The sequence below is a fragment of the Salminus brasiliensis genome, chromosome 6 (genome assembly GCF_030463535.1).
Source record: "Salminus brasiliensis chromosome 6, fSalBra1.hap2, whole genome shotgun sequence".
In the NCBI taxonomy this organism is placed as follows: domain Eukaryota; kingdom Metazoa; phylum Chordata; class Actinopteri; order Characiformes; family Bryconidae; genus Salminus; species Salminus brasiliensis.
The window spans coordinates 42,564,093-42,591,754 of NC_132883.1; the positions used below are offsets into that span (position 1 = coordinate 42,564,093).

The 27,662-nt window shown below is 43.2% G+C and overlaps 3 protein-coding genes across 5 annotated transcripts; 1 reads left to right on the forward strand and 2 right to left on the reverse strand.

Moving 5' to 3' along the window:
- Positions 1-61: 61 nt before the first annotated feature.
- LOC140557735 (tripartite motif-containing protein 16-like) lies at positions 62-5,715 on the reverse strand. Its single transcript, XM_072682473.1, has 6 exons — positions 5,038-5,715; positions 3,714-3,809; positions 3,314-3,547; positions 3,055-3,208; positions 2,893-2,943; positions 62-2,035 (listed from the first exon to the last, which is right to left on the reverse strand). Exons 1-6 carry the CDS (start codon positions 5,638-5,640, stop codon positions 1,470-1,472), a joined length of 1,704 nt encoding a protein of 567 aa, XP_072538574.1. The 5' UTR covers positions 5,641-5,715; the 3' UTR covers positions 62-1,469.
- A 1,757-nt stretch (positions 5,716-7,472) lies between these two features.
- On the reverse strand, positions 7,473-17,474 carry LOC140557737 (putative aminopeptidase W07G4.4). The gene is made up of 16 exons (XM_072682476.1): positions 17,409-17,474; positions 16,729-16,770; positions 15,487-15,577; positions 14,222-14,370; positions 13,533-13,641; positions 12,924-13,045; positions 12,625-12,724; positions 12,025-12,100; positions 11,787-11,872; positions 11,198-11,302; positions 10,098-10,173; positions 9,762-9,880; positions 9,549-9,632; positions 9,316-9,373; positions 8,841-9,022; positions 7,473-8,175 (listed from the first exon to the last, which is right to left on the reverse strand). Exons 1-16 carry the CDS (start codon positions 17,417-17,419, stop codon positions 8,044-8,046), a joined length of 1,542 nt encoding a protein of 513 aa, XP_072538577.1. The 5' UTR covers positions 17,420-17,474; the 3' UTR covers positions 7,473-8,043.
- Positions 17,475-17,716: 242 nt separating this feature from the next.
- fahd2a (fumarylacetoacetate hydrolase domain containing 2A) lies at positions 17,717-26,131 on the forward strand. Of its 3 annotated transcripts, none has more exons than XM_072681125.1 (8): positions 17,717-17,773; positions 18,489-18,690; positions 20,332-20,548; positions 21,110-21,169; positions 21,647-21,809; positions 21,916-22,024; positions 23,084-23,171; positions 25,146-26,131. In XM_072681125.1, exons 2-8 carry the CDS (start codon positions 18,521-18,523, stop codon positions 25,206-25,208), a joined length of 870 nt encoding a protein of 289 aa, XP_072537226.1. In that variant the 5' UTR covers positions 17,717-17,773; positions 18,489-18,520; the 3' UTR covers positions 25,209-26,131. The 3 variants fall into 3 exon arrangements, 2 of the variants coding, with proteins under 2 accessions (XP_072537226.1, XP_072537225.1); XR_011979789.1 differs by lacking the exon at positions 17,717-17,773 and having other exon boundaries at positions 18,437-18,690; positions 25,146-25,763; positions 25,824-26,131; XM_072681124.1 differs by lacking the exon at positions 17,717-17,773 and having other exon boundaries at positions 18,437-18,690.
- The last annotated feature ends 1,531 nt before the right edge of the window (positions 26,132-27,662 follow it).

The window sequence follows — 27,662 nt, forward strand, 5'->3', positions numbered from 1 at the left end:
GTGTGTGTGTGTGTGTGTGTGTGTGTGTGTGTATGTACACATGAATGAAAAACACGTGACATCAGCAGAAATCTTCCTTTATTTATGTGACATCATGAACCTGAGCTCATTGCCCACAGTGCATATTCAAGGCATCCATCGAACCCTGGCAACATCACTGAGTTATTCTACAGCGGTAACAGTGATGCTGATCCCAGACCAGTGCTGAAGTACAGTACACTTATTACTGCAGTATTTCCCACCCCTGCATTTCTGTGCAAGCGACAATATTAGTAATTACAGATCTATATAATTAGGTGCAAATACAAATTTATAACATTCATGCAGTAGATATATGTTTGATAAATCTTTTGATAAATGATGCTTTAATAAATATAATAAATCAAGAAGTTTCAACTTCTCAGTAATACAGCGAACATTAAAAAGCAGGCATGCATATTAAACATGACTGTACTGCAGAATTCATCAGAAACACATAATTATGTTATTATTTGTTTGATAAATTATTAAATAATTCTATGACAATATAGAATAATGTACTGTATGTAATGTAATGTACAATATAACAATGTACTGGTCACTCCCCGTCCATACAATCTATATATGACAGCTAAAAACACAAACAGCAGTTTAGCCCCACCCACTCATACTGAAGTTTCAGTTCAGAATGAGGCGCAGTACAAGGCAGCCAATCAGAGCAGAAGATTTCATACGCATCATAGGGTATTTTTTTAGGCACCCATCTTCTAATGACACCTATTGGTGATTTTGCAGTGAATATAAGTCTATTTTCGTAGATGTACAGTAAAAATACTCAGTAACTACAGTAATCTTACACCATTTAGAGCATTTTTGAAAACAAATGAAAATAAATAAATAAGCAAAACAACATTTAATGTGCCATAACTTTCAAATGTTTGTGTTTTTACTAAATAGAAATTATGCCTCAGACTGTGCAGACGTGTCTCTCTATAGGACAGCCTTATTTCTACTTAAAATGAAACACATTAATACACATTCCTACAGAAAGTGGTGGTGGAGGTTCTCTATCACTGTGTTCATCATTAGAACATCTCCAAAGTTCTCCTCTCTCATGGAGTCTAGTATTATTTAGAGTTCTCCTCAGATCAACACCTGGTTTGGTGGTAAATCAGGGCTTAATGAGGGTAAATCAGGTGAGCTGCTGCTGCTGCTGGACCTGGGGGGTGTCCAGGAGAAACCTGGAGGTACCGAGCTTTTGTTTCTCCTTTTTACTGGATTTATGTTCACCTTCATCTGATCTGATGAGATCTGGAGCAGTGCTGTGTGAATAAATCTGATGTGCTCAATTAGCTGAATCAGCACAGCAGTAGAGGTCAATGGGTGGTCATCTTGTCTTCATGTTATCAGAAACTTAAGGATAGTGCATTTTTTCAGCTATATCTACAAAGGGTGAAAAAAAAAACTTATTTTGGCCTTTTTCTTAATCATCAGTCATCCGGGTCATCTGATGAATCGCCAAATTCATAGACTGGTAGAAACTCTTCCAGATCACAAATTTGTACAGAACTGCTCACTGACTTCATCCCAAATCCAGCATAGAGGGGCTGAGTGAAGGTGGTGTTGACTCTGTGGAGGAGGGTCATTGTGTCAGAGACGCTGTAGAAGGACAGAAGTCCTGCACTGTGGTCCACATACACTCCTATTCTGGAGGGGCATGAGTGGACACTGAGCTCAGTCTCACTATTATCATATCTGAAACACAAGCTGGACTTAACCCACTCCAGACTCCAGGACTGAGCATTAGTGCCGAACTCTTTTGTAATGACTCTGCCCTCCATATTGATGTCTTTATACGACACAGCTGTCGAAACGTTCCCGCTTATCTCAGCTTCCCAGTAGCAGCGTCCAGATAGAGGCTCAGAACACAGTACCTGGCACCAGTTCTGCGGAATCGCTAAACGCTGCTGTAAAATCAGATCCACTTTCTTGTTCTGCTCAGACAGGCGAAGACCTCTGGCTACCATATAGTGATTTAGCGTGAGCTCACAGGAATCTGGGGGGGAAAAAGAGTTAACTAAATTATGGGAAAAGTGAAGCTGCTGAGTTTTCATTAACAACCAATTCATTTTTATATGTTAATGAGCTAATACATATTCATGCTCCTGTGTAGGTGCCTAAATGAACCCAAAACTCTCAAATTCAGAGACAAGGACTGTAATAATAGAAGCAAATGCAGCATTTGGTAAATAATAACAATACCAATAATAATAATAATAATAATAATAATAAACAACCCAGTATATTATTATTATTATTATATATTATTATTAACTACAGAAAAAAACATTGAAAGCATCCAGATTTACAAGAAAAAACAGCACTTATTATATATATATTATATATATTTTTTTGAAAAAATGATATATTAATTAATGCATATATATATATATATTTATCAAATTACATATTAAATGCATATATATATATATATATATATATATATATATAGCAACAGCATTCAGCTGTATATATATACACACACACACACATATATATATATATATATTACACTTTTATATTTTACTCATTTTTAGCTACAACTTCAGCTGTATATATATATATATATATATATATATATATACAGCTGAATGCTGTTGCTATAAATAGCTAAAAATGAGTAAAATATAAAAGTGTAGTGTAATGAGTTGGTCTGTGTGAGGAGCTGGAGAAGGACCTGCAGGCTGGGCAGTGAGTGAGTGGAGTTACTGTGACGGAGCAGCAAGCTAACAGACTCACTCTGGTCTTCTATATATATATATACACTAAACACATTGCTATTAGGTACAGAACAGTTACTAAGTGATGGGATTGGTAGATTGTTAGCGTATGAGTGCACTGCCTAGTACTCACATCTCAGGAATTCCTCTCTGGTCTTTGGGTCAGCAGGCTGGACAGTGTAAACTATTCAAAATAAGAACAAGCAGCATAAATCCCCTCATGTATTAACCCTCCTCCCACTGAGGTGAGTGTTCAGCTGGTCATGTTTATGGCAACATTGGCTATTTGTCTTACCATCAGACATTTGGACTACTTCAAGCTCTCTGAACCCGTTCAGCTGTTCCATTTCTAGGACCATTTTCTTCAGGAACTCCACAGAGAACTCAGGGTCCATATTGATGCTGGATAAGTCAGTCTCTTCAGGAAGGGCAGGAAGAGCCTGGAAGTCCTGCAGAGATGAAAGAAGACTCAGCTTTCTAGAGCTCCAGTACTCTTCACAGACTGGAGAGCATGTTATGAGAAACACATTCTGTAGATCAATCAATCAGGTTACCTGGAGGAACTGGATGGGATCCTCTGTGTGTGAAAGCTGCTCCAGCTCAGAGTCTCTCCTCCTCAGATCTGCAATCTCCTGCTCCAGGTTCTTCAGGAGTTCTTCAACCTGACTCAGTTCAGCCTTCTCCTGAGCTCTGATCAGCTCCTTCACCTCAGAGCGTCTCCTCTCCATAGACTGAATCAGGTCGGTGAAGATCTTCTCACTGTCCTCCACTGCTGCCTGTGCAGAGCGCTGTTAGGAGACACAAAGAGAGGAGGGGCTTCAGCTCTTTCTCCGACTGCCTCAGCTCAGTGGAGTTGGAAAGTGACCCCACACTGGACTTCTGACTGATTTGCTTGATTTAGCCTGATTTGAACCCAAGGTAGTGAACTCTGAACAGATCAGGCAGTTAACTCACCCTGAGGTTCTCCATCACCTCTTTCAGCTCCTGCACTTTCTCCTCCTTCTCCTCGATTGTCTGCTTGCAGGTTTCTCGGTTTTGGCCTAACTTATTCTGAACAAACAGACAGTCAAACAATCAATCAAACAAACAATCAAACAAACAGTCAAACAAACAGTCAAACAATCAATCAAACAAACAATCAAACAAACAGTCAAACAATCAATCAAACAAACAATCAAACAGTCAAACAATCAAACAAACAGTCAAACAATTAATCAAATAAACAAACAAACAATCAAACAAACAGTCAAACAAACAGTCAAATAAACAAACAATCAAACAAACAGTCAAACAACCAATCAAACAAAACCAAACAATCAAACAAACAGTAAATCAACCAAACAAACAATCAAACAGTCAAACAACCAATCAAACAAAACCAAACAAACAATCAAACAGTCAAACTCTCAATCAAACAACCAATCCAACAAACAGTCAAACAATCAATCAAACAAATAAACACGTATGTCTGTTTTTATTTATATATCCTGAAGTCAAACGAGGGATTGTAGCAAACCTATGAGCAGTTCTTTCTGAACATCTTCTCGACCTCAACTTGACCTTTACCGTTCATTTGAACCGAATTTCTTAATGACATGATGAACTGAGGAAACAGCTCCCTGAAAACACTCTGCTATCTTCAGATGGTCTTCTCCTGCTTTGTGGCCGTCCGTTTTGTTAATGCTCAGAGTGCTCGGCAGCTGCTTAGAGGAGCCTGAGGCTGCTGATTGTTGGGGTGAGGTTTGAGGAGTTTATTTCTTTTTATATAGAAAGGTATTCATGAGTATTTAGAAATGTTTAAAATGTTTAAAATGTTAATCACCTGTTTTTTCCTAACAACGCCTGTGAACAAGCCATCACCCAAGAGCGATCTATCCACCCAGAGAGAGCGCAGCCGATTGTGCTCCCTCAGACTCCGGCTCCGGCTCCGGCTCCGATTTAAACTCGCGACCACTCTGAGCTTCCAAGATTTGCTGGCATTTACCTGAATCCATTGTTCTTTTTCTACCAGGGAAATCTTCCCACTTGCTGAAACACTAGTTTCCATGTTCAGGCAGCTGCTTAGAGGAGCCGAGGCGAGGCGTTCATCACCTGGTTTTTCCTAACGATGCCTGTGAACAAGCCATCACCCTATCTAGCTAATTAAGGTCTAAAAACGTATCTGAGCCCAAAAGCTCAGGTACCCAACTTTTCCCCACTCTACACACAGCCAATGGGCTCTTTAATGCATTCCTAGCCCACAAAATATCTTGGTTTGAAGAAAGGGGGTTCACCTTACCTGTTTCTCAGCTCTTTCTGCTGCAGCTGAGACTGTCTTATGACCGCAGTGTTCATCCATCACACACAAATAACAAATGACCTGCTGGTCAGTGCGACAGAAAATCTCCAGCAGTTTATTATGAAGAGAGCAGATCTTCTCCTGCAGGTTCATGGAGGCTTCCACCAGCTTGTGCTTCTTAAACGCAGGAGATTGATAGTGAGGCTGAACGTGAGCTTCACAGTAAGAGGCCAGACACACCAGACAGGACTTCACAGCTGTGTGTTTTACTCCAGTGCAGACATCACACTCCACCCCTCCAGATCCAGCAGGAGGAGCAGCAGCAGGAGAAGGAACAGCATCAGCAGCTTGGAGCCTCGTCATCTTTAGTTTTTCCACCATTTCAGCAATGAGGCTGTTCTTGTTGAGGACAGGCCTCGGAGTGAAGGTTTGTCTGCACTGGGGGCAGCTGTAGACCCCTTTCGGATCATCCTGATCCCAGCAGTCCTTAATACAGCCCAGGCAGAAACTGTGTCCACAGGGGATAGCCACTGGATCCTTCAGTAGGTCCAGACAAATCGGACAGCTGAAAGAGTCTGGAGCTGTTAGAGCAGCTTCTGCCATTCTGCTGTGTTCTGAGACAGTGGATGGATGAGAAAGAGAGAGGAAGAGAAGGAGAGAGAGAGACACTTTCGTTTCTTCAGAACTGGACTGTCTGAGGGAGTGGCTTATTCTCAGAGTGAAGACTGAATAGAGAGAGAGAGAGAGAGAGAGAGAGAGAGAGAGAGACACTTTCGTTTCTTCAGAACTGCACTCTATCTGAGGGAGTGGCTTATTCTCAGAGTGAAGACTCTGAATAGAGAGAGAGAGAGAGAGAGAGAGAGACACTTTCGTTTCTTCAGAACTGCACTCTATCTGAGGGAGTGGCTTATTCTCAGAGTGAAGACTGAATAGAGAGAGAGAGAGAGAGAGAGAGAGAGAGAGAGAGAGAGAGAGAGCAAGCCCGAGAGATGGTTTTTACTTTCATTTCTGCAGAAGTGTGCATCTCTTACACTGGCTTATTCAGAGTGAGAGCATGAGGGTGGGCTGGTTAAGGGGGGCACTGTAAGGGTCCACTTATGATACTTATTGTATGGCTCAATGAACCAAACAGTCATAATTAATCTTTTCCTAAAGCCCAACCTCTCTTTCTCCTGTGCCTTTTAGACTGGCAGATACTGCCCCCCCCCCCCCCCCCCTCACTGTTTCTGACACTTAACAGGTCAAAGGAAGGACAGATCTCTGCAACATGACTGAAAGGTGTTGTAGAGAGTCAGCCTGTGTTTATCTTGCCATAGTTATGGATAGTGAGAGGTCAGTACATGCAACGGACATACTGTGAACCTCAAACACTGTTAATGCTCCTTCACTAAAATAGAAAAAATAAGTTTAAAAAATAAATATATAGTATATATATATTCAGCGTTTCACCGAAATGCACCACAAAGCGCCACAGGAGGTCATTCCTACCTGTGGCCATCAAACTCTAGAACTCCTCCCTCAGTGTGTGACACTATGGCTCATGTGTGCAATACTAATAGTACTATAATTTAATTTATAATGTGTGCAACAACTGGTGGAATCATTTCCTTTATTTATTATCACAGATATTACCACTATCATATTCATATAATTGATATATATGTATATATATATTTTTTTTTCTCTTTGTTGTTTGAATGGTTGCAAATGTAACAACTGTAACTGGGATTAATACAGTATTTCTGATGCTGATTCATATATATATATATATATATATATATATATATATACACTGCTGTTTTAAACATTCGCAAGGTGTTTTACATAATGATTTATCAGTCTGACTTATCAGTTGAATATTTATGGCAGTATTTTGGAGTTGTGGCTCTACATTTTCAGGGTTAGGGGTGGCCCTGCCCTAGGTTTCAGATAAAACTACACGCTTATCCAGAGCGACTTACAAGGTTCCTTGTATTACGAGGGGGAACCAGTGTCGTGTTAGGAGTCTAATTAGTGCAGTGCAGCCCAGACCGGAAAAGGAATGCTGGTCTCCTATATGGTGTGGTAGCCAGGCTCACTACATGAGGTACTGAGAAAAATCCCTAATTTAAAAAGAAAAACTTACATACGTGTGAACGAGCCCATACATCACATTTAACGATGGCAAAAATACAGATAATTAATAATATAATCCTCACTGTTAGTCCAGCAACTGAGTGTTTTTTGTTATATCCTGTTAGGTTAAAAATGAAAGGACTGCCCTTAAACTAAAAACTACACTTAAACACAGTCCACAATTTTATTACGCTAGCAGGGACGGACCATTCTTAGGGGCTCTGTGTAATGCTAACTGGTTCTTACAGCTGTCTTTTCAGCATGCGTTCATTTAGCCTTGATTAGAAACTAAAGAAAACACTTTCAGAAAGTCAGGGAGGGAAGATTAAGGCTTGTTTATTTGCCAAATGTGCTTTATTCCAAAATCTTAGACTGAAACATTTTCATGGCCTTTATTCAGAGAAATCAGTACAAAAAAAACCCCCAGGTAAACAAAACCAGCCTAATCCAGCCCTGACCCGTCTCACACACACACCCTTCCTATAGGCTCAGGAAACGTAAGGCTGATTGAGGCGATATTGAAGAATTCAGGAAGGCTATAAAGGGAGCGATCAGGCTGGAGTTGTCCCCAGATTCAGGACGGCAGTGAGGAGAGTTTGGAGGGCTGTGACTCTTGATGGACGGAGTGAAAGCATGGGGGGGGGGGACATGGATGGACATATGCATGTGTAGGACGTGTGAAAGATCTTTACACTGTCTCACAGAAACAACTAACTGGAGGACCTGAGAAGCTTCTGAGACAGAGAGAGAGAGAGAGAGAGAGAGAGAGAGAGAGACACACAGCGGTCATTCTCCGGCAGGAGGGCAGACGGAAAACCTGGACACGCGCACCAGGGCAAAATGGAGGGATGTGTGGATAAACGGACAGAAGAACGGATGGGTGGCAGCATCTCAGTGCTGGAGGATGTATTTGGTTGCCATTGCAAGGATGGGGGCCCCGGTGGGGACTCCTGGGAAGGGCCCGCTGGATCCAGCGATGTCAATGTGGGAGTAAGGCAGGGGTCGCTCGGAGTCGACTCCATGCTGAGAGAAACGAGAGAGAGAGAGAGAGAGAGAGAGAGAGAGAGAGAGAGAGAGAGAGAGAGAGAGAGAGAGAGAGAGAGAGAGAGAGAGAGAGAGAGAGAGAGAGAGAGATTAGTCAGCGGTCACTTTTGTCAGCGCAACTTTTGGGCCGTTTCTTCTCGTGGGGAAGGAAAAGTAACAGAAGAAGGATCAGATCGGGTCCAGATCCTCTCAAAATTGGAGATTTCAATATTTAATATTGATATCAGGAACAGAAAAGTTGTATTGTGCCATCTGTACTTAATACCCAACCCTACAGGCTTCACTGTTAGTTAGTAAATGCATTAAACACCCTCCATCTGAATGTCAGTGCTGATAGATCAATAAGAGTTTTTTGGTAATTGAGCGACTCTTAATCCAAATAATCAATTATTATCAATAGACTATTGAAAACAATAGATTATTGCAGCACTAGTGAAAAAGTGGGCAGCCACCTAAGAGCCTGGGGAGCAGTTGGGATTAGAAGCAAATTAGCCTTCTGACAAACCCCAATGTGCTGTGAGCATCCTGACCAATCCTAGTACTCATGTTTCTGTAGGGGTTTTAAGATCTAAGGACACTAAAGTCAACTATATTGGGCAGTTCTTGCTCGAGTGTGTGTGTGTGTGTATGTGTGCGTGAGTTACCCTGTCCAGTCCGGAGGCCATGATGAGGAAAGCAGCAGGGGTCTGGTGTCCGCGGGGCGTGGCAGATGAGGGCAGATTGTTGGACTGCAGAACCTCCTCATACTCAGACTTCCCTCTGTGGAAATCATAATCCTCCCGACGGATAGTGGACACTTCAAACACATCGCCAAGAACCTCCCCGGCTAGAACACACACACACATTTACATTTACATTTACATTTACGGCATTTAGCAGACGCTCTTATCCAGAGCGACTAAAATCTGATTGGTCGAGCCACATTTTAAGCTGTTGTAAAATACTACATATACTCACGCATGAGTGCAAGCTTTGACTGGTTTGTTTATTGAATATCATAGACTTATTATTATTAATAATAATAATAATAATACACACACACACACACTTACTTACACACATCACATTACAGTCAGGCAAAAAGGTATAAGGTAAAACGTCTTTGGCTTTCTTACACACCTCTCTGCCACTGTAAGGCGTTGTCAGCGCGGCGAGCAGCTCCGTTATCCAGGATAATCTAGTGAGACACAAATTCATTAAACACAAAAACAAAACCTAAAACGACCCCATTTTTCTTCCATTTCTTCAGAACATCTTTACGAAGTCCATTCAAGAAGATGCAGCAGAAACAGGCCGATTAACATGTGTACATGTGTATATGTGTGTGTGTGTGTGTGTGTGTGTATACTCACAGAGTAGTTCGGCCCCATGGCTCGGATGGCATGACCGGTCAGGGTGGCAATGGTGAACAGATGTGGAGAGACTTCATTCACCGCCTGAGGAAAACCCAGTGTGCTTAAGCCACAGCGCTCAACATTCCCAACCACAGATCCCTCCACCCCAAATCAACAGCTACACTGTATTTGTGTGTGTGTGTGTGTGTGTGTGTGTGTGTATGTGTGTACCTTCTCCTTCATCTCACAGAGCAGGTCTACCATGACCATCCGACCTTCAGCATCGGTGTTGCCAACACGCACTCTGCGGCCCGCGCGAGACACAATCAGCTCATCGGCTACATAGCAGTCTGAAAAAGGTCAAACACACCAGGGTCAAATAAACTGATTCTCTGATTATTATTATTATTATTATTAATAATAATAAGTCTATGATATTCAATAAACAAACCAGTCAAAGCTTGCACTCATGCGTGAGTATATGTAGTATTTTACAACAGCTTAAAATGTGGCTCGACCAATCAGATTTTAGAACAGAACTGACCATAAACACAATACCAAGCTAACCTGATCCGACGCTATTGCGCACCATCGCCATGGCACCCACAACCTTCAGATGTTTGGGCTTCAGTTTGGCCAAAATCTGAGAAAGAGAAAAGATAATTATGATTTTAATAATAATAATAATAATAACAACAACAACAACATATCCACGTGCACACTATATGGACAAAAGTATTGGGACACCTCATTCCATCATTATTTCCTCTGAAATCAAGGGTATTATATAGAGTTTCTCCTGCTGTTGTTGGGGTAACTGTCTCTACTGTCCAGGGAAGAAGGCTTTCTACTAGATTTTGGAGGAGTATTGCTGTGAGGATTTGATTGCATTCAGAGACAAGAGCGTCAGTGAGGTCAGGATGTTGGATAATCATCACCCCACCTCATCTCCAACTCCCCAACTCATCCCATTCAAAGGTATTGGATGGAGCGTCAACCATCATTCCAGAGAACACTGCTGTTCCACTGCTCCACAGCTCAATGTTGAGGGGCCTTATATATCCCCCAATCTAGCCCACGCCTGGCATTAGGCAGCATGGTGCTAGTGGGTTCATGGTTATCTGCTCCAGAGAGTCCTAATCAGCACTATTGACAGCACTTCTCTACAGAGACTAGACCAGATGTGCATGTCTAGACGAGCATTTGCACAACTGTGTCAGAAATATGTGCAACTTACAGTGGATGAATTCATTCATTAGAAGGGGTGTCCACAAACATTTGGACCAGTATGAATCTGCAGTGTGTGAAGCTTTAACAATAATAACTGTGGTGGAAATTTCAGCTTATGTTTGTTTCTTATTCTTTAATGTGTGGCAATCTCTCAGTCCACAGCCCGTATATATTATATTTTAAAAAAAGGTATGAAAGGGGTCTATTTAGTGGAATCCACTTTGTCAGTTCCTCTCGCTCATAACGGCACAACTCACATCAGCTTCCTAGTAGTTAGGGGATAAAATGAATTACTTATTAATTAAGTATAAGGATTTATAAGTACTGGCACTATATTTAATAAGAACTACAGGGGTTCTGATATACAAGTACTATAAGGTATTTATGGTGGCTCCTGCTGGCATGGTGTTCTGTTAGCACTGCATGTGTTCCATTACCTGGAAGAATCCTGCCACAGCGGCTGACCCGCACTTATCACGGTGCATTCCAGCCATGATGCCGCCGGCCTTAATGTCCGCTCCACCGGTGTCATAGGTAATGCCCTGCAGGAGAGTAAGCACCATCACAAAGTTCCTAAAGAAATTCATAATTTTTTTAATTCAATTTGCCCTTTTTTGTCCAATTTGGACAAATTTGGTTCATATCTCGCCTTAGCACTAGCAATGCTCCCGACACTGGGAGGGTAAGGCCTTAAGGCCACATCTCTCCTCCGATACATGTGAAGTCAACCCCACCGCCTCTTTTTATACTGCCGCTGATGCAGCACTTCTAGGCAGCCGACACGCTCTGAGGAAAGCACCGGGTGTGCTCTCTTGGACTCCGGCTGCTGAAGGCAAAGCGGCATGACCCTGGATTTGAACTTGCAACCCCCGGGGCCACAGAGGTAGCATATTACCACTCAGATTTTACTTCCATAACTTGGTTCATTTTATTTCTTTCTTGTTTTTGTTTTAACAGGGTTGTCTGGCTTTTGGTCGAGACTGGACCTGCAGCATATTTACAACCATGTGAGTCTGTTTTACATACCTTCCCCACCACCATGAGAGTCTGCTGAATGGGTCCTTCCCCACAGTACTCAAGGTGAATCACTCGGGCCTGATGACGTGGCACAGCTGCGGGTCACATACAATCACACACAAACAAACAAACACACAGACACACACTTCAGGTTAATATGTAATAAGTGACTACAGGACAGTAAAGTACTGAAAATCAATAAACTGCTTCTTCTGATGCAGCGTTTTAGAAAGATCTGAAATCTTACTATTGGCACATCGATTGACTGCAGCCAGGCAGGGGTACTCTTTCTCCAGAGTGTTCAGGTCACTCACTACCTTCACCTGCGAGAGAGAGAGAGACTGAGATTTTACTGAATGCTAGAATAAACAGTAGGGGTGCAACAATGCACTAAAACTTTGCGATATATTTATATTTGCAGTTTTTCACTTTTCAGCATAATCTGACTCCTTAACAGTGCTTGTTTATTTGGTATGATAATTTCATGGTAAATGGACCAATAGAAATCCTCCAAAATGGCTTGGAATCCATTGACTTCCATTGAAAGTGAAGAGGTTTTTTTTCTTCCTTCTCCCTTAAAGTTACTATTTTGGAGATACAAGCTTTTTGTGAGACTGCGACAACAGACATTTTACTCCAGCACAGTCATGCCATGCCACGCCCCACACTCCTCCCACCTCCCAGCTCTAGTCTCATTAGCAGATCACGCAACAAACACATTGACACAGTCATCATTCTTCTTCCTTCAAGCTGGGCTGAGGGTGTCGGTACACCCCTGACAATCAGCCTTCATTACAGAGGTGTTTGAGTTAGCTGCATGTTGGAACTGTGGAGTAACACAGTTCACCTGCACAGGTGTGTTCTTGAAGACCTCCTTAACATATTCGGCCACACGCGGTGCTGCCATACGCTCTGGGTCGGAGCCGCCAATGTCCCGATACACAAACCTATGCAGAAACACATACACAGACGGGTTGCTTACACACAAATAGATGGACTGTGGGAACCACTGCTGGGTCAGAAAAGGATGATTTACATTATATTGTGAATGAATTACATAAATAAACTATAATATACAAGTTTGTCCCCTAGTCATCAAGTGCTTTTGCACTAAATTTGCTCCCTCATGAATGAACACACACTCACCTGCCACTCTCCAGTGCAGAGGCCAGTTCAATGATTAGCTGGCCCTGGGCCTGCTCCTTCACCCACACACCCAGCACTGCTGCCTTATGGGGAGATGACTTCACCTCCCTCAGCTCCAAAGGCTACAACAAACAGCCAGAGAAAAAGCACAGACAGACAGATCGTTGGACATCGTTCAGTAGCTTTTTTGAGACCCTACAGCTTTTCTAAATAAGGCCAGTCTAGTGCATAATGGCACACAGTGCTTGGGCCCCAGTGGTCGCCAGTTGTGTGATATAAATATTGAATATCACAATATATGAAGGCATTTTTAACAATACACAATATTTATCACAATATTTCATCATATACAAAATGTATTTATGTGTAAACATTTTAAAAACTGATATCCAAAGACTTTTCCATACAGAGTACCAAGATTTTTACTCAAAATATGCTTCACTCCATTTAATTAAATAAGACTTATTACACTGACGATATCCACAACACATAAAAGTATATTGTGGACCACAATAATAACATTTAGCACTATACGATAAACTTGTCATACTGCCCAGAGCTATTTTTTGTTGTGTATATATATATATATATATATCAAAAGGGCCTTACCATGTAGAGAACCTGTAAAGCTCCCAGTACAGCCACCAGTGTGCTCCTCTCATAACTGCGGTGTGGAGGACACACCAGAAGAGGGCGCTGTATACCTGCTTTCAGAGCCCTGAGGAAACAAAAACCCCAGGAGTTTCAGACTGATAACTGAGCCGACTGCTGGCCACCCTTCACTTCCCAGCTACGCTACAAAAGCTTTAGGTCTGCAGTATTAAATGACTTAAGCAGGGCTGTCAAACTGCTACTACTACTACTCCTCCTCCTCATTTCCTGCACTGCACAAAGCTGCGGGAATACACACTTATCAGCCATAACATTACCACCACCAACCGAGGAAGTGAAACAAACACACACACACACACACACACACACACACACACACACACACACACTTCCTTCTAAATAATCATATGACATCTGAAGTGTGACCCTGAGTGACAGGGCTGCTTGCTTGCTTGTTTTTGTTTTACTGCAGTCCATTAAAACTAGAATCAAAGTGATTCACCTGATTCATGAGTCGATTCAGCGTAATATAAGTACCCCCACACTGGTCAAGATGCAGGTCACACAGTTTAACAGACGGCAGCTTTCTATTACTTTAATTTCTACACCACAAAGCCTGATACTGCAATTACACTTACTTAACATAGTACACCCCCCCCAAGCGAAGTACTGTCTAACCAACCAACCTCTTAACTCCATTTGCCGCAGCATCGCTAAACCGCCTGACATCGTCGTAGTCTCGATTGACCGGCCCGGTCGGGGCAAATACCAGCCTGTTACCGGGTAACTGAGGAACCTTCAGCACCACCACTTCTTCTCCCAGTCCACTGTCCACCTGCAGGAGAGAAAGGCGCTGTGGTAAATGACTGAATTCACTAAGGAAGGAGCTTCAACAGGAGGTGAAAATGAGCCACAATCCATCAGTCTGAGGTTTAGTGGTCCAACTGAGTCGATTTTAGAATTATTAACTGATTCCAATCTCAGTTTTCTGAGACTGTAATAAAAATGTAGATGTAAAACCCAGACTGATGCACTGTTCTTATCGTCGGATTCCAGTAATGTGCAAATAGCTTGTCCAGTCAGAGTTATGTGTTTTTAGGTAATTATCAATAATAGCTCGAAACACGCAGATATTTCAGATTTTATGATGCACTGATTCACGTCATAAACATCCGGAGCTGGATTTGCAAAAGCTTTTCTAAGAAGAGACTTCAGCTAAACACTAAAAAGCTCATAATAACGTTCTGAAATACTATTTTAATAAAAAAGTAAAACATTTAGTTTAAATATTCTCTTAAAGTCTAAATTAATTTCTGAATATTGTCCTAAGTCACAGACTTCTTATGTAGCCTTTTAACGCTGCATTTTACAACTCTTCATACACTGTCCTTTTAAAAATAAATAAATAAAAATCCTTTTATTTTATATTATATTTTATATAAAAATCTTAAATATAAAATTTGTTGCTCAAAACTTTCCTTTTTTTTCCTCCTAATTTGGTACTGCCAATTAACCCACCCTTTCCTAGCTCCCCCTAGCACTAGCCATGCTCTCAACACCAGGAGGGTAGGGACTTAACACACGCCTCCTCCGATACACGCCAAGTCAGTCACCTCTCTTCACATCGCTTAGCAGCCGACACACTTGGAGGAGAGCACCAGGCCCCCAGCTCCAAGACACCAGCTAACAGACGCCTGTGTCGGCCAACAACACTTTAAGAGTTATGATTGGAGACAGCGCCATCTCCCCACCAGGAGAGAGAGCACGGCCGATTGTGCTCTCTTGCACTCCGGCTGCTGATGGCAACGCGGCGTGGCTCGGGACTCTCATTTCTCTGTGGGTCTTTCCTGTTAGCATTCTGGTTCTCATTTGCAAATTCCTTATAACTCAGGAACCCAGTCCAGACTGACGTATGAGTAAAGCTTCCAGTGTGTGTGGCTTTTCAACTCACTGCCCCATAGTCTTGCAGAGGAGCTTTCAGATCCTCCAGCTCTGTAGGAAGGTCGTCAGAGTTCTGGGCCACCAGAAGGATGCCATCATAGCTGTGAACAACACAGACACCAGCACATTCATTACACATACCCTGCACAGGCTCGCAGCACAGCCTTTAGAGAGCTTCCAATTGCTCCTAAAACACCGGAAAAACCCATGGCCTAAAGATTAGCAGGGGTGTTCGAAAATCTTGATATATCAAGGTATCAAGATATTATGCATATTATATTATTGATTTTTAATGAATAGTTTGGATGTAAAGACTAGTGGTAGACAGTGGTTTATTTTGTGTTGTGTTTAAACCCTAACCACTAGATGGCAGTGTTGTACTTCACAATTTCACTGTTCTGATTGGATAAAAAGTAGAATCTGCTTTTACTCAGATTTCATACAGAGATTATATATATATATATGATGTGTATACATCATTGTGCCTACAGTATCGTAATTGTGATACGTTCTGTATCCACAGCCCTAATAGTTCCAGAAGTAAGCCTGGGACCAGCTGGTCACCCGTTTGATCCCCAGGACAGACAGGCGTTCTCCTCCCTCAACATTAAGGCCAAATTTAAGCAGTAACACTACAGGGACAAAAGTATTGGGACACCTGCTTATTCTGTTTCTCTCCAATCAACCGTATTATAAAAAGAGTTTGTCTATTGGGGCTGAAGAAGGCTTTCTACTAGATGCTGGAGGAGCACTGCTGTGAGGATCTGATTGCATTCAGCAACAAGAGCGTCAGTGAGGTCAGTAGGATGTTGGATAATGATGATGATGATAATGATGATCACCACCCCAGCCCATCTCATTATCCCAAATTCCCCAACTCGTCCGAAAAGCATTGGATGGAGCACCATCCATCATTTAAGAGAGCACAGATCTCCACAACGCAATGCTGGGGGGGGGGGGGGGGGGGGGGGCTTTACACCCCTCTACCCCTCACCTGGCATCGGGCAACATGGTGCCAATAGTGTGAGCAATGGATGCACCTTAAAGCAACTGTCCACAAATATGTGGACACAGCGTATACAGTACCGTGTGGCCCAATGAACGGCAGCGGAGAACAGCAACACCCGAAGGTGTCTTCTTCCTCTAATGTGATCATATCTGATAGTCAAGGGTGTCTAAAGTCTAAAGTGTAGGAGATTGTGAAACACTCCTGTGGCTACGATAACAGACCTCTGCTCTCTGAATCACTCACTTGGAGTCCTTGTAGTCTGCGGTCCACTGGACGGGCTGGACACTAGAAGGGCAAAGAGTAACAGATTAGTGAGGCTTATAATAAACTGAAGGACAACCTTATGCAGATAAACTTTTTTTTTTTTTCCTCCATACGTGAATTATGCTTAGGAAAATGGACCAGGACTAGGCTTGATGACTGGGAAACAAGCTCTACTTTAGAAATAAATTTGTATATGGGAGAGAAATGGTGGTAGTTTTGTGGTAGTTGAATACATAAGGCAAAAAGGAGCAATATAGAGAAGCAAAGTTGCTGGTTTCAGCTATAAAAATGTATTATGCAAGAAGGGAAATGAAACTAAGCTCGAAAATGTGGAAGTAATGATATCAGGTGGGTTAAATGTAAATATCTTGGTGTATTTTTTTTTTAAAGAGTCCAAAAACACCCAAAATTTTGGCTATTTTTTGGAATTGTCCGTTCCACCTTAAATGGTGCAGCAGTTGCATTCTGGCGCCCTAGGCGCCAGAATGCAACTGCTGCACCATTTAAGGTGGAACGGACAATTCCAAAAAACAGCACGTAAATCCCCACAAAACTCAACATACAGCATAAATACAATCCAAAACTATCACAAAATCAATAACAACAATTATTAATCACCCAAACTCGCACAAAACCTCGTATTTTAGAATCGCCTCTACCTTAAAGCCATCTCGACCGCCTGCTCTTCTCTCCAGGGCTGATCTAGCGGTCAGCTGACATCATTCGCAAGCCCGACTCACGTGACCGCTCTGCCGCCGCTTCCTTTGTGGGATTTGTAGTTTTTCACGCCGCCTATTTTCGCTATATTAATAAATTCATAGTTGTTAAACTATTCACGATCGCTTTTCTGAACGACGGCGTCGCATATCCTATTAACCGAGACCAGGATATTGCAGTTTTCGATCGTTTGCTCATATTTTTAAGCATTTCTGAGAATCCGACGAACTACAACCATGACTTCCGGAGCGACGGTACGAGCAGAGTTGGTCAGGAAACTTGGGCGTTAAGAAGTAAAGTAAAGAAGGTGAGTGAAGTCGGTGCTTTTTAGCTGTGCAGAATTAATTTTATAATAATTTTGTATGATTTTAGAGGTTGAAGCGGGGATGGGGTCGCTGTGCTTTGCTGGAGACCACCTTTATGAAGTGCGTAATTGCACGTTTGCGTCAAAAATCGCTGCAGGTGGTCACCTGCTTACTCTACAAAGGTGTGCTGGCACGTAGGGCAGGCAGGTGTCATCAAATCTGAATTGAATCTTGCTTAGGGTGCCAATAATTATGCACAGGATACCGGCCTTTGCAGTGCCATCCATGTCCATATGTTTGTGGACACCCCTTCTGAATGAATGCATTCAGGTATTTTTAAGTTGCACCCATGTATGCACAGCTGCCAATACATTAGGACTATCTGGAGCAGATAAGTGAGATGAACCTACTGGCACCATGCTGCCTAATGCCAGGCATAGGCTAATAGAGGGGTATAAAGCCCCCCAGCATTGAGCAGTGACCATCCAATACTGAAATCTCTCTTGTTGCTGCTCAGTGCAATCAAATCCTCACCGCAAATGTTGCACAATGTATTTATGCAATGTTTTTACACTTTAAGCCTTTTCTTTTTCTTGCTCCTCTTTCGTCTGATCCCCTAGTGTCACCTCTCCCCCTCTTGGCCATGTGCTGTGTGTGTTGAGCAGATGAGAGGTTTGTGGATCAGTTTGAGGAGAATCAGTGATGTGTTTTCTGTAGGTTCAGCCAGACGCACCCTAAGCTCGGAAGCCATGCGACTGGTCCAGTTCAGCCGTAAAGGAAGCGAAGGAGGCGTCCGGATCGGTGTGGAGCAAGAGCAAGGCCATGGAGTCGTTGACCTGAAAGCATTTGACCCTTCCATGCCTTCCACTATGAGGGAGTTTTTGGAATTGGGAAAGGCTGGCATGGAGTGTGCTCAAAGGTATGGACTGGAACAGATTTCAAAAGCCAAAAAAAAAAAAAAAAAAATCAAACCAACATCAACCCACCTTTTCCTGAAAAGCTCACAGAACCTGCTTTACCACTAGAAGTGGCTGATTGGCCGCTGTAGTGAGGAGTGACATATTGATGGCAGTGTAACAACATCTATGTCCCTGGATGGCCCAGCTGTCTAAGTGTCAGGCCTATTATTGAGAGATTGCAAGTTTGATCCTTGGTCATACCACAGCCATTCATGACTGGAGGTCCAAGGGAGCAGAATAAAAGCCTTGTTCTGTATTTAGAGCGGCCCTCTGCCTCCATCTCCTCCATTCACTCAGCACAATGCTAGGCATTAGTGTTCTCCCGCAAGCGTGCATAGCTGTCCAGTGGTGTTATTGCTGCATTAGGGATGTAGTTACTGTAACCAGTAAGTTTCACGTCAATAATTCATTTTTCAATTCTCTGGTTAACGATTACAATTCTGTGAAAGGCAATAGGAAGCATTGTTTATGCCAGTATGACTGTACTGGTTTGTGATTGGTCACAAAAAATGTAGTTAAACTTCCGGGTGTCCCAACTGTCTAAGTGTTGGACCCATTATGTTTGGAGGAAGACAAAAAAACTAGTATGAAAATATAGTCAGATGCAACTTATTATTTGCTGGGTGCTTCAGATTGTTTAGAAACATAAATTAATTAAATTAATAACTAGTAAGGTTTTGTTCTGTTAGCATTTACAATTTGTATAAACAATATAACAGTACTGCTGTCCACCATGATTTCTAGCTGTTGACAGATAGCAAAAATACTCCCAGGTATCAACTGTCTAAGTGTTGTGAGATTCATTGAGATCATTGGGAGATTGCAAAATATGGGGGGAGGGCATGTAGTTAACTATAACCCTGTGTCATGACAAAAAAAGTAGAAGTAGAAGTAAACAAACAAGTTTCACATCACAAATTCAGTTTCTGTCTGGTGAACAATTACAGTTCTGTGTGAGGTGATAGGATATATAGTTTATGTAGTTGGGGTGGCCCAACTGTCCAAGTGTTGGGCCTATCATTGGGTGATTTCACAAAACTGGGGTTAAAATATAGTTAAGTGTAACATATGCTATTTGCGGGATGCTTCAGATTGTTTTCTAAAAACAGCTAAAAACATTAAAACCTAGAAAATAAATAACTAATAAGTTTCACATTAATAAATTCAGTATTTGTCTGGTTAACGATTACGATTCTGTGAAAGGTGGTAGGATATCTTGTTCATATCAGTATAACAGAACTGGTGTCCCACAGTGATTTTTAGCTATTGATAGGTAAGAAAAGCGTAGTTGGAACTCCAGGTGGCCCAACTGTCTAAGCGTTAGTGAGTTCAGCTTCCTAATGCTCACACAAGCATTTGGTTGCACACACTGCCAACAGAATGAGATGCTCTGGATGAGCTACACATGAGCCTAAGGTCACTGTGCCCAATGCCAAGCATCAACTAGAGGGGTATAAAGCCCCCAGTGTTGAGCTGTGCAGCGGTGGAACTGTGTTCTCTGGAGTGATACCTGACCTCACTGACGCTCTAGTGTGGCTGAATGCAATCAAATCCTCCCAGCACTCTCTTCATGACTCTAGCTCTCTCTCTGTGTCTCGTAGAGCCTTGTCCAGTGGTCAGTGTGTGGTCCCTCGCTCGGACATCAGCCTGCTGTCTCCAGTGACACGCCCAGATAAGGTGGTCTGTGTGGGGATGAACTACAAGGACCACTGCCTGGAGCAGAACGCCCCCATCCCTCTCGAGCCCATCATCTTCAACAAGTTTCCGTCCGCCATCACCGGCCCATACGACGACATCGCCCTCCCGGCTAACAGTCAGGTCTGAAATGGGCGTCTCAGTCTTTTGGTCTCATTTGGTCCCGGGGAACCCCCCCTGTCCTACACGGTGCTTGTGGTGGCCTCCACACACCACCCTCAGGTGCATTGGGAGCAGGGTGAACAGCGGTCAGGAACGTTCCCTGTTTAAATGCCTTGAAAACATCTGAGCGATGAAGTATTTCCCAGCCTTTTCCAAACAAGGCCTCGGCAAGGAGCAGTCTGTCCAGTTTCTCTTGATTGAGAGAGACGTTTCCTCTGGGGTGTGCAGATTAAATGAATGAATGCGGAGCCACCTCCTCTGCAAAATCTGCAAAATTCATAAAAATGTCTGTATGACGGATGTGTTCACATCCACGCTGGAGCCATATTTGTAAAATGTGACTGGCTGGATGATGCGTTGATGCACATTTTTGGGAAATAATCAATTCAGATTCCCACCGATTGATTAAATAAATGCATAAATAAAAAATAAAACGCCCCAAAAATGGGCAGGCAGCTTCCCTAAGGAGCATGTTATTACCTGTTCTTGCAATATCCGTGCAGCTAACCATGTGTTCTGCAGGAGGTGGACTGGGAGGTGGAGCTGGCCTTTGTGATCGGACAAAAAGGAAAGCACATAAAGGCGAGTATGCTGCTGTCCTAACTGCTGAAACACTGAGATTTCAGAGAAACATCAGTGGAAGGAATCAAGGTCTTCCTGGAGGTGCTGCAGGCCAATACATGGTTGATGTCTCCAACTAGATGACCTCCAACTCAGACGTGGTTACTGTTTGGCTCCCATGTCCACTTACCTCATTGAACCCAAGGGTTATTATATAGTTGTTGGTCATAATGTAGAAATCATCATCATCATAATATATGGTAACTGTACTTAACATATATGGTTACTTAATGCTACAAGAAGCAGCAGTTCCACAAACCCTAAAACTGAGCCCTGTGGGACTCCGCACAGTGTGCTTTAGGGCTAAGACTACCCACAGGGCTCAGTTTTAGGGTTTGTGGAACTGCTGCTTTTCGTAGCAGTAAGGAAGTCCAGTAAATACACTATGTACAAAAGTATTGGGACACCTGCTCATCCAGGCCACTCTCTCGTCCTCAGGAGGAGGACGCTCTCTCTTACATTGCTGGCTTCACCGTAGCCAATGATGTCAGCGCTCGCGACTGGCAGCTGAACAAGAACGGGAATCAGTGGCTTCTGGGGAAAACGTTCGACACGTTCTGCCCGTTGGGACCCGCCCTCGTTACCACGGCAGCACTGAAGGGTAGGCTGAGGGAACAACAGGAAACCTGGACACAGAGGGGGTTTAAACACTGATGTTTGGTACGAACACAGTGTGATGGTCATCAATGTGCTATTTTTTGATTCAGATGCCCATAATTTGGGAATCCGTTGCCTGGTTAATGGCGACGTCATCCAGGACAGCAACACCAGTCAGATGATCTTCAAGATAGAGCAGCTGGTAGCTTGGGTGTCCCAGTAAGTACTTAAGGACCCGTTCTGGAGGGAGGCACAAGCCGGCCAGTTGTTATTTTCTGTTATTTAAAGTGACCGTTTGGCTAAAAAGGTTTTGAGTAGGGATGTTCCGATCAATCCGATCCGATCTCTTAATGTTATCAGCTGATACTGATCTAATCTTTGTGTTTCTTTTAAAAAATATATAATATATAATATATATATATAAATAATTATACATGCATTAGGTAAGCTGTGCTAATTCTCATCAGTAAACAGCAGTAAAATCACTATTTCAGCCCCAGTTTCTAAAATCAGACTAAATTCTGATCTACTTTGTTTGGAGCAACTTTTTAAACTCTACAGTGTTTAATATCCTACAGTCCAGTCTGACTGACCCACCTGACCATTCAGCTCCCAGCTCCTTTAGCTACAACTCTGCAGTCTGATCAGTTTAGCGTATGCATTAGCATTAGCATCAGACTCCTCCTCGGCCCTGAATGCGCCGTTCAGAGCTGGTTTAGGCCCAAAGAAATAAGCGTGATTCTCTCAGAGCATTTCCACCACAGTTTGGTTTCTAACCAGGTGGAAATCCAGAGTAAAGGGATCTTCCTATATGGAGACGTTGCTCAACTGGGTGGTTTTTTGGCAGTGCTGAGAAAAATGGCAGAAAATAGAGCAGCATTTTGTGGAAGAGTGACGAGTTTGGATCCTCTTCTTCTGACAGATTAACTAACTCACTCTTTAGCCGCTGCTCTCTGCTAATTCATGAAGGCCCTTGGTCTTGGTGCCAGATACCACAGGGCACCTTCAGAGGTCCTGTGGAGTCCATATCTCAAATATGAGATATGTGAGATCTGTTGTGGCAGCACCTACTTTGGCCTATTTAAAAAAAAAAAAAAAAAAAAAAAGCAGGTGGTGCTAATGTTATGGCTGATGGGATGAGTCACAGCGAGAAGTCCTGGTGCATCTGTTTCACCTTAGTTGTCGGGTCTGATTTTGCTCCATTCATGATGTGTGGAGTGAAATCTGACGGCCGTTCCGTCTCTCTCCCTCTCAAACATCTGTTTGTGTTTATTGCAGGTTTGCGACTCTCTATCCAGGTGATGTGTTTTTGACAGGCACTCCCCCTGGAGTGGGTGTGTTCAAAAAGCCACCTGTCTTTCTAAAGGTGAGTTTCTCTGGATTTTCTGCTTCCCATTCAGTTTGAGGTAGGAAATAAATGGTCTATCTGAAAACTGAACACGTATACAGGTATAAGGGGTGAATATAACAAGCCGAGACTGTGATGTAACAGTTTTGGGGTTTTGGAATCGGCCTGTTTCCCAGTCCTGTTTTGGTTCAGTCTTTAAAGTTCATGCTTTATCACTTCCAAGTACCAAACCTTCATCATTCAACTACGGCAAGATAAATACATAAATACAGCAAATGTCCAAATGTTTGTGGACACCCCATTCTAATAAACGCATTAAGCTACTTCAAGTTGCACTCATTGCTGACACTGATATGCAAACACACACACACAGCTTGTCTAGTCCCTGTAGAGAAGTACTGCCAATTGAATATTGGACTCTCTGGAGCAGATAAATAAACATGAACCTAATGCCAGGAGTATAGAGGAGTATAAATCCCCTCAGCATTGAGCTGTGGTTGGTGCTCCATCCAGTACGTTTAGGATAAGTTGGGGATGAAGTGGTGTGGTGATCAGCATCCAACATCCAACATGAACTCACTAATGCTCTTGTCGCTGAATGCAATTAATACAGCATTTTTTTAATGTGCTTGCTAAGCTATGCTTTTGTAAGAAACGATGAATGAGCAGGTGTCCAAATACTTTTGTCAAAATATTGTATTTAATTTATTGCATAATTAGCCATAATAAATGACATTCACATTCGACTTACAAGAGTTAACAGTTACCTCTAACACACTAAGGTTTTCTGTTATTCAGTCAGTCGGTCGGTCTGTCATTCGGTCAGTCCAGGTCATCAGAACATTCTATATTAAGGTTTCTATACTAATGAGCCAAACGACCTATTGCATTCCTCCCACTCTCCCACCTACGCCGGCAATTTCCGGCGGTCTGTAGTGGGCTGCGTGCACGAATCAGCATCGTAAAATGTGTAAAAATGCAGAAAGCACATTTCCACGGCTCCAGGCTGACCTTAAAAGCACCCTGCGGCCCTCTGGGCCACGGCGAGCGGCAGATGTGAGCGCAGAGACCGTCGCGGAAAATGACAAATAATCCATAGCGTTCAAATAAAGTGGACGGCCTGAGGGCTCGGACCAAAGCGAGCGCATTACGAGAGTCATAATTTGAGTGATTTATTCCTCTCTCTAACAGCATATTGGTATTCAGCACCACAGTGAGGGAGAACAGCAGCTTCTGTTCTGTGGCTCGGCTATGATTGAATCTAAACCTTCATCGAGTTACTAATCTCCCCCAATTAGATCCTTTTAACGTTGGCTTTCATCCTACACAACAGGCAACACGGCTCCGACCCGCCGGAGACGGAAGCCGACACCGAGCGGCGCGGTTCGTTTACACCAAAATATTTCCCCCTCTCAATAAAGCGACTGCCGGCGTTAATCACGAGTTATTAGGAATGTCATTTACACAACGCTGAAGTGCGAATTATTGAGAGACCCGAGAGGTCCATTCGGGCACATCCGATTAGTCTGAAAATGTACCGACACGTTTAAATGAGTGTGTTGCGGTGTGACTTTGGAAGTAGCACTCCAAACATGCGGCACTAGAGTTGCTAAAGCTGGAGGTGGAAATGGAGCGTCTATCCTGATACCTGCTCTGAAGCAAAGTTCAGAGGATTGAAGGCCCGCTGAAACTCGTGCTGAGGTTCTGAGCAGCACCTACAGAGGCCTAGGAACCACAGAGAGCGCCTCAGCCCCGAGTGTCAGTCAGACCACAGGGTCAGGGTCAAGTGCTGAGCTCAGAGCAGAGTGCTGAAAGTCTCCAACTGACTCCATAACTGCAGAGCTCCAGACCTGCTGCTGCTATTAGAGCTCAGAGCAATGGGTTTTAGAATGGGATGTCATATAAAAAGCTCCTGTAGGTGTCCCTATACTTTTGTCAATTCATTGTACTTCAATGTCCTTATTTTGGTCCGTGTGTTTTTTTTTTTTGCAGAGAGGAGATGTTGTGGAGTGTCAGATTGATGGGATCGGATCCATCAGGAACACCGTGGTGTGACTACACGGCTGATGAAAACGCACGTCCTGCTGTAACCTTCTCCCAACCGGAGTTGCTGAGCCTGCTGAACCACTCTGCAGTTAAACCTACATTTACTGTTATTTACTGGCCACTTTATTAGGAACCCCTCCTGTGGCTCCACCTAGCTGGTGTACATGTAGAGACTGTAGCTCATCTGTTCATGTGTAGCTTGTGTTCATCATCCCCTAACCTTTCATCAGTGGTCGGTTTCTGACCACAGAGCTGCTCTTTTGGGTGGTGGACAACTCCCAGCACTTCAGGAGTGTATGAGGCACTGCGGTGTTGCTGGGAAGGGGCCACCACCCAAATATTTAGTCAACAACATTGGCCAAATACTTTCTTATAGTATTTCTAATAAAGTGTCCAGTTAGTGCAAGGTAGGGGTTTCTAATAAAGTGGCCAGTAAGTACAACATAGGGGTTTCTAATAAAGTGGCCAATTAGTACAAATGTAGGGGTTTCTAATAAAGTGGCCAGCGGGTGGAAGTATTAGGTGGGTGTTTCTAATAAAGTGGCCAGCGAGTGGAAGTATAAAGTGGGTGTTTCTAATAAAGTGGGTGTTTCTAATAAAGTGACCAGCGGGTGGAAGTATTAGGTGGGTGTTTCTAATAAAGTGGCCAGCGGGTGGAAGTATAAAGTGGGTGTTTCTAATAAAGTGGCCAGTAAGTGAAGTTAAAGCAGCTTCCAGTAGATGGCACTAAACTGCTGTTCTTTCGGCAGAAACGGCCACTTTTCAGTAGTCGCAGTGCTGGCGCCTGTAACGGGGTCCTGTACTGCGTTGAATAACTGCGAGCAGGGTAAATGAAAGGTATCCACTGTATGCCTTACAGCTGTAGGCGTGGGCAGTGTAACTGTATGCTGTTGGTATGATAAATGACCTCACAGTAAACTTTCCTGAGCGGATCTTGAATGTCCTGCTTCTTTATGGTCACTGACCACTGTTAAAGCAGATCATTACACGCACTGATTAATGACCACGACTCACTTCCTCCATATCAATTCCTGCTGTGCTTTACCGTTCTCTGGGCTCTGAGAGTGAGCATAAGGGTGAGTGTGTGCATGCGTGCAGTGTGTCTGTGTACTGGTTATTGAGTTACACTGTATGGACAAAAGTATTGGGACACCTCATTCATTGCTCATTCGTTGTTTGGTCTGAAATCCAGGGTATTTTTGTATTGTATTGTTGAAGTAACTGTCTCTACTGTCCAGGGAAGGCCTTGCTGTGATGATTTGAGAATTTGTAGCATTTCTGGACACGCTGAGACCTACACAACCGTCACGGAAAGCCAACGAAGTAGCAGCGTTCTGGCCTGTAGTGGCCAAGCCTGGACGCCGTTCTCCCTGTTACAGCCAATGGAGCATCAATGGGATTCTGGAGTTGCTATTTCAGGGTGAAATTGCTGCATATAATGTGGTTATATTTTTTATTTTAATAAATAATAAAAATATGGGGATACATTATGTATCATTAACTGTCAAGAATCATGATGCTGCCATTCTGCTGTATCGCCCATCCTTGCCCTTGTGTTCTAAGCCTCTGCTGCTGCAGTGGCGGTGCGGTCCAAGTTCTTTACTGATCACAATCCTTACTTAAAAATGCAGCACTTAGCGTACACACACCTTTTCCCTCCCAGTGCTCACCTCGCCTCGCCTCCCCCCCCCTCTCTCTCTCTCGTTATGCAGTCCATCTGCAATTCTCTCCCTCTTTCTCTCTCAATTATTGATTGCTTAGTGTAAGGGTTATGCGGGCGGTCCTTGTGCAGCTTGCACCGTGTCTCTGGAGGTCTTACTCAGCACCCAGTGTACTACAGCAATCAGCACTGTCTGTTAGCATCATTGCTCCTTAAGGGCTGTATGTTAAGGGCCCTTAACGAGTGTGTGTGTGTGTATCTTGTTTTTGTACAATTTTAGGGCAAAACTATTTGGGATCATCTCTTTGCATAAAGGTCAAGCTGTTCATCATAAGCTCACTGTGTTTAAGGTGGTAGTAACTTAAGGCTCCTGCAGATGGCGCTACTTGAGACTGGTGGGGCTATAAATACCTGCAGGGTGTGTGACGGGAGTCATAGATTGAGAGGAGGTGATACAGTGCAGTGAGGGTCTCGTTGGATGTGTAGAAAATGAGTCGCTAAGCAGATACAGATAATGATTGGCTGAAAGGAGTGATTGACTGCATTTGGGCGTGGCCAAAGACCACAGTGTGAAGGAAGCAGCTGGATCTGCAAGGGGTCATACGGGTCTACCAGCAATGGCAGAAAACCCACCAGTCTACAGGAAGTTCTCCTCAGAATTGTGGCTGAAATGCGAAACTGCTTGGACAAAAGTATTGGGACACAGCTTATGAATGAAAACCCAGGTAAGAATTGCTTCTAGAAGTCAGTGCAGGTTCTTCACCACCACTGTCTGAAAGAACACTCCACAGGGAGCTGCAGAC